Source organism: Monoraphidium neglectum (assembly GCF_000611645.1).
Source record: "Monoraphidium neglectum strain SAG 48.87 unplaced genomic scaffold scaffold00503, whole genome shotgun sequence".
Lineage (NCBI taxonomy): Eukaryota > Viridiplantae > Chlorophyta > Chlorophyceae > Sphaeropleales > Selenastraceae > Monoraphidium > Monoraphidium neglectum.
The window spans coordinates 8-5,894 of NW_014013125.1; the positions used below are offsets into that span (position 1 = coordinate 8).

The 5,887-nt window shown below is 59.8% G+C and overlaps 1 protein-coding gene across 1 annotated transcript in view; it reads right to left on the reverse strand.

Moving 5' to 3' along the window:
* Positions 1-1,667: 1,667 nt before the first annotated feature.
* Positions 1,668-5,887, reverse strand: part of MNEG_3836 (hypothetical protein) — a gene marked incomplete at both ends in the record, with an annotated part of 12,984 nt that continues 8,764 nt past the window's right edge. The window contains 12 exons of the mRNA XM_014047685.1: positions 1,668-1,793; positions 2,063-2,201; positions 2,424-2,590; positions 2,799-2,891; positions 3,058-3,234; positions 3,515-3,703; positions 3,956-4,199; positions 4,450-4,571; positions 4,838-4,932; positions 5,108-5,219; positions 5,402-5,485; positions 5,696-5,796. Of these exons, the coding sequence (XP_013903139.1) occupies positions 1,668-1,793; positions 2,063-2,201; positions 2,424-2,590; positions 2,799-2,891; positions 3,058-3,234; positions 3,515-3,703; positions 3,956-4,199; positions 4,450-4,571; positions 4,838-4,932; positions 5,108-5,219; positions 5,402-5,485; positions 5,696-5,796 (1,649 nt within the window). The remainder of the gene's footprint in view (positions 1,794-2,062; positions 2,202-2,423; positions 2,591-2,798; positions 2,892-3,057; positions 3,235-3,514; positions 3,704-3,955; positions 4,200-4,449; positions 4,572-4,837; positions 4,933-5,107; positions 5,220-5,401; positions 5,486-5,695; positions 5,797-5,887) is intronic.

The window sequence follows — 5,887 nt, forward strand, 5'->3', positions numbered from 1 at the left end:
CCCCCGCCGCCCCGCCCACCGCCCGCTTTCTTTCCTTTCTTTCGTTTCATTTTTTCGTCGCCCATCGCCTTAGGCGTTCACCGCCCCTTTGCCCTCCGCTGCACCGCCCTTTCGGCCTCGCAACCGGGTTGAAGCGCACTCGCTGCCGGTTCAAACCTAAACCCCTAACCCGCGCGCGCAGACCGCCCTTCAACTCGCTCCCGCACGAGGGTTTATGGCTTCCGCTTCGGGGCTTCGCCCCGAACCGGAAGCCCTACACCCCTTCACCTCTCGGCCTTCGGCCTCGCAGCCGGGCCGCAGCGCACTCGTCCCCGAGTTCAAACCTAAACCCCTAACCCGCGCGCGCCGGCCGCCCTTCAACTCGCTCCCGCACACGGGTTTCAACTCGAGAACGCGCACCTCGCACCCCGGCTCGCCCCTCACTCGAAAAGCGCGAATGCATGCGTACAATTAACGCTTATCTCATCATGCTGCACAGCTCTCAATGGCAACGTTGTTCCGTCACCAAGCACTGCATCAGCGCACCAGCACTTTGCAAGCAGCGCTGGTCACGTCAGAAAATGCCCAGCAACCACGAAACAGCACGTTTACAGATACAGAGGTCCGTCGTATATATGTTGATAAACAGACAGTATTTATGAGTGTAAAACTATGACAGGGGCTCGCAACCACTGACGATGCCACATGATTGAATGATCTACCCGCCGGCTCCCGGCGTCCCAAGCCATTTGAACGAGCATTTAAGTAATTGCATATGTATCTTATGTACACGGCATCAAGCTTGTGCTTGACCGTGCGTTCCAGCTACGGACGAAAGAACGAAAGAAAAGAAGAAGCGAAAACGCGCCTCACCACCCTCGCCCGGGCACGACCACCAGCCCACAGCGAAAAGAAACCATGTTACGCAGAAAGACTCAGACTTCCTTTTCTTTTTTCTTTTTCACCTGTCAAGAGGCTGCCTGGCACGGCTTTCGCCGCGCGGAAAGAGGCTTTCGGCGGAACCGGCGAAAGAAGGCCAAAAGAACGCGTTTCAACGAAATTCCGCGCTTCCATTGCCACTGCCTGCCGCCTAGAAGCAAGTGAAAGGTGTGATGCCCACATGAGCAATCAACACGTTTGAGGGTTGAAGAGGCAAGCAGGGCAACATGTTACACCGTCCACGACTGCTGCACCTGATCTGCCCGTCATGTGGCCGCGAAGGCACGACCAGCATCCACCCCTGCTGGCCCCGCAAGAGTAGCAAAGGTACAAAGTTGCATGTAGCCGGGTAGCTGCAATTACACACATTTGCTATGGTACCCGCAAGACTGTGAGTACACAAACGCTTGGATTATAGGTCAAAAGGCAGGTTGAAAGCCAGGTAAAAAGTCACACGCAAACGACGTGGGCACACCCGCTTGTGGCTGGCGTGAGTGGTGAAAAAGTTGGGCACCGCGTTGTGGGGCTCCTGGCAGTGGAATAAGAACATGCAACGCTGAGACATCCACTGCCAAAGAGGGCCAAAACCACACTGCATTACTTTTCCGCAGCAGAGGTGGATCAAGCCGCTGCATGCAAATGCGAATGGCTCATAGCAGCCCTCTGCTTGGGCTACACCCGACAGGGGCGTGGTGGCAATCAAGGGCGGGCCACGAGGTCCCATCCCTGCACACGAGGTCGGCTGGCATCTACACCTGAGGTCGTGTCTGCACAATGTAGACGTACCCCTCGTGGTCCACAACACCCTCAACGTCCTGCGCGCTTCCCAAGGAGGTCTCTATGGCAGCGCCCACCTTGACGATGTCAGACATGACCTGGGGCAAGAGGGCCAAAGGGAGGGAATTAAGTAGTGAGGTGGACACGGGTGGGGCAGTGCTGAGGTATGGGTGCGCGCACAGGCACCGGCCAGGTGCGAGTGACACGTATTGCGATTCATTTGTGTGCTGGGGTGGTTGGAAGTGGCCCACGGCCTGCATGAATTTTTAAGAGACGCGGACAAGCGCTGCACCATCTTCAAGCCTCCACTTTTGCAATGCAGCCCGTCCAGCGGCCCGCCGCCCCCGCTGGTCACAGCCCTCCCCACCTTGTTTCTGAATTGCGGCTCTGCTGTGATGGGGTCATCACTGTAGTCCACCCTGACTGTCTCTGTTGGGTCCATGGTGATGGACTCGTACAACCCTGCGCCCGCATAGCCCTCGAGGTCCTCACCATTCGAGTCAGACCTGCAGTGGTGAAGCAGATAGAGAGGGTGCACACGGAGTTTTTTTTGGGGGGGAGCTGCAGCGGCGGATAACTTCACTGGCATGTTCAGGGTCGACGAGGAGGATAGCCAACATGGTCAAATGTTATTGAGAGGGTGCTGCATTGGGCATTGTGCTGGTGGATTATCCGGGTAGGACGTCAGAGCAGAGCCAAAAAGTGCAAACCACCAATCCCAGTCCTACCTGAAGATAAGGCTTTCGCGCACAAACATGCCCTCGCTCTTCGAAGCGTACGACAGCACATGGGGGTCGTCCAGGGCGTCCTTGCGAGCGGTGAAGGCGATGCTGCTGCCCGGCACCATTCCTGACACCAGGGCCTCACCCAGGCCCTTGACCATCTCGGCAAAAATCTGGAGGGCGTGTTGCAGGGAGGGGCCACGGCCGGTTGCACACGCACAGCACCATCGTAAGCAGGCTGACGATGGCAGCAAGCTGCCGCTCGCCAAGTTGGCAGGGTCGCCGTGCTCTGACGCAGGCGTACCGCCTGTCTAGAGCACAGCCAGACACGGGCACCTCACATTCCCGAGTGGGTGTCACGTGGTCCCAGGCCACCCATACCTCTGATGAGTCGTTGGTCTGGGGGTTCTTGGTGTGGATGACGAACGCGTAGCGCGCGGGCACCACGCGCATCACGCACACGGCCATGCGCACCTGCATTGCATGGCGTAGATCCCAGAGGTCAGGTTTGTGCATGTTGCTGGGTTTTCAAAGTGCAAGAAATACCGTACGAATTTTGTGTACATTGCATGTGACCAACACGCTTGCTGACCCAGCCCTGGTGGAGTTCCAGCCCTCTTGGCCCTGCCCACCCCCTCACGTCGTCTGCGTCGATGCCGCACTTGCGGAGGCTGTAGAAGGCCCTGTCGTTGTACTTGCTGGCCCACACCCCCTTGAGGGCCTCCAGCGCCAGCTCCCAGCGGGACTCGTCCTCGGGGGGAGGGATGCCAGCCGCCGTCATCTTGGCGGCCAGCTGCTCGCGCAGCGCCTGGGGGACCTGGTAAGGAGAGCGGGGGGGGGGGGGGCTCAGATCAAGGATTGAGCAATCAAGACAGGCGTTTGAGATACTGCAAGAGGGGCTAGGCATCAGGATAGATGGTACTACAACTCAGGCAGACCAACATGCCGAAGCACCGGTATAAAACACCTCCATGTATGCAAACGCGTGAGCTCTAGATGGGCCATCCAGGGTGTAATGCAAGAAAGGCTGAGTCTGACATCGCTCTTTGAATCATCGCCCGCGTGTGTGTCACTGAAAGCACAGAGAACAAGCAAACCTGAATCTGCATGGCGATCTCCCTGCATCGTGCCAGCAGCGGCGCGGGCCCGTCCTGCGTTGCCTCAGTCGCGCCGTTGCCGTTGCCGTTGGTGGGGGGCAAAAGCTGCTGCTTCGGCAGTGCCTTCAAGCGCTTGAGTGTCTCCTGCAACTCGCGGCGCACCGCGTCGTTGGCCTTGTCCTCCAGGGCCTGTTGGTCGAATCAATTGTGGGGCCGGAAGCAGGTTGGGCAAGGGGCGACGACATGGAGGGTGAGGCCCGTGCGCCAAGGCTCAAGTCGATTTGTCCAGCATCACCTGGGCGGATTTAGCTGGGCAGCCTCAGCGAGTGCGACCCCGCAGCGGGCTGTGCTACCCTCGCTGATAGCTCCGCCCATATCGCCATCGGCTGGCGTTGCGCCCTGTCCCGTGCTCCGCCCTGCACAACAATTGACGCCACGCACCTTCTCGAAGCTCCCAAAGGGCACTGTCACCGCTGGCGGCAGCCGCACCCAGTCGGGAAGCTTGCCTCGCAGGTTAGCCAGGTTGCGGCTCTTGGCGCCCACCACGCCATCCTTGAACTCGTCCGCGCCCACAGCCCACTTCCCGCACCACTTGGGGATTGTGATGCGCAGGTTGCGGGGGGCACCAGGCGCGGGGCCACCGTTGTCGCCGTGCAAGCCGGCGCCGCTCAGCGAGTCGATGGTCCTGTGGCAAGGCGAGTGGCGGTGGGGTGGGGGGGTATTTGCAAAAAAAATCAAGCTGTGCTGGCAAAATTCAGCCTGACAGCAGATAACAAGGAAGGTCTCTTGTGTGCTTGGCGAAAGCTACTGCAGCAAAAGGTCACCTGGCCGACCCACAACACACAGGGTCCCTCGCAAACACAACGACAAGATGCGTGCCTCTCCCCAGAGGCCCAGCCCGCCCCCTGCCCACGCCCGCAGCAGCCCTGGCTCACATCATGCTGGGCGACACCCAAGTGACGGCGCCGGCCGCAGTGGTGCTGACGTGGAGGTACTGCCCCTTGGCCGCGCGGATCTGGGCCAAGGGCTCCTCGTCGTGGCATGTAGCAAAGAGGACCTTTGCAGGGTATGGCAGTGGAGTGTGTGACCAGGGGTCTGGCTTGATGGAGGACCGACCGCATGCAGGACCAAGGGATACGGGGTAAACAAACCGGGCCGAGGAACTTTCAAGGAATGCACGAAGCACGGGTCCAGATGCTGCCATAAGCATGGAGTTGATGTGTTGGGCCGCTAGCGCCGCAAATTTCGTGAAGCTAACCATAACCGCATGATTATATATCTCCACAACAGTCTGCAAGCCAAATCACGACCCCGCTTTCTCACCTTCATGTTGCGGGCCCTGACGCTGACGTGCGACAGCACGTCCGGCGCATCGGGCGTGAGCACCGCCACGCAGCCCTCAGGAATCTCCTCCTCACCTGGGGTCCAAGGTGAGGGACAATTGCAAAGTGGTGTATAAGAGGCGCGCACAGGCAGGGCCCTTGAAGCGTGCTGGCCCCCCGCCTTCCTCCACAAGCCGACGCCCCGTTTGCCCCATCACCACAAACTGCCCCCTTTGAAGCCCTCCCTTTAGGAGGCACGGCGGCCGCTCACCCGTGACATTGTCCACCACCAGCACCGTGGGGTCCTCGTACACCTTGTCCTGCACCTCGCTCAGGTGGGGCACCACCACCACGCGGCCGGTCACCTCCGCCGGGCTGATGACCTGGGTCGAAGTTCGCAGCATGCACGCGGGTTTGGCTCTGACACAAGCAGGCAACAGAGTGCATGCGTGTATCGGGTGCATAGGTGTGTGTGTCAGGCGCAGTGGTGCAGGTGCTGACTCGTTTCAAAGGGCCTCCCTCGCCGCTGCGGCCGCGCACAAGTTTGTGTCCCCAGACACTGCACCTGCCAGGCGCCCAGCTCTGCGGCGGCCCTGAGGGCAGGTTCCACGCCGCTGATCAGCAGGCTGATGGCAAAGGCAGGGCCACCCTGCAAGCGCAGACACAAGGAGAGCGAGTATGGGAGCCCAGCTGTGACTGTGAAAGGGTCAGAAATCAGACATCCTCTAATTGATGTATCCCGCAATGTAGCGTCCGGAACAGGTGGCACAGATGCTGGACTGAGAAGGACTGGCAAGAGGCCTGTCCAAGGGGTAGCAGTCAAGGATGCCAAACACGAGCTATGGCCAGCCAGACTCACTCGCACAACCTCTTCTCCAAAGATGTCGACCGCCCAGGCGTCGCAACCCGCGGCGCGGCCCAGCTCCTTGGCAAACGGCGTGACACGCTGCACAATGGCGTCTGAGTTGTGCGCATCAAACCCATCAAGCGGGAGTTGTGTGTGTGTGTGTGTGTGTGTGTGTGTGCGCGCGTGCGTGTGTGTGTGTGTGTG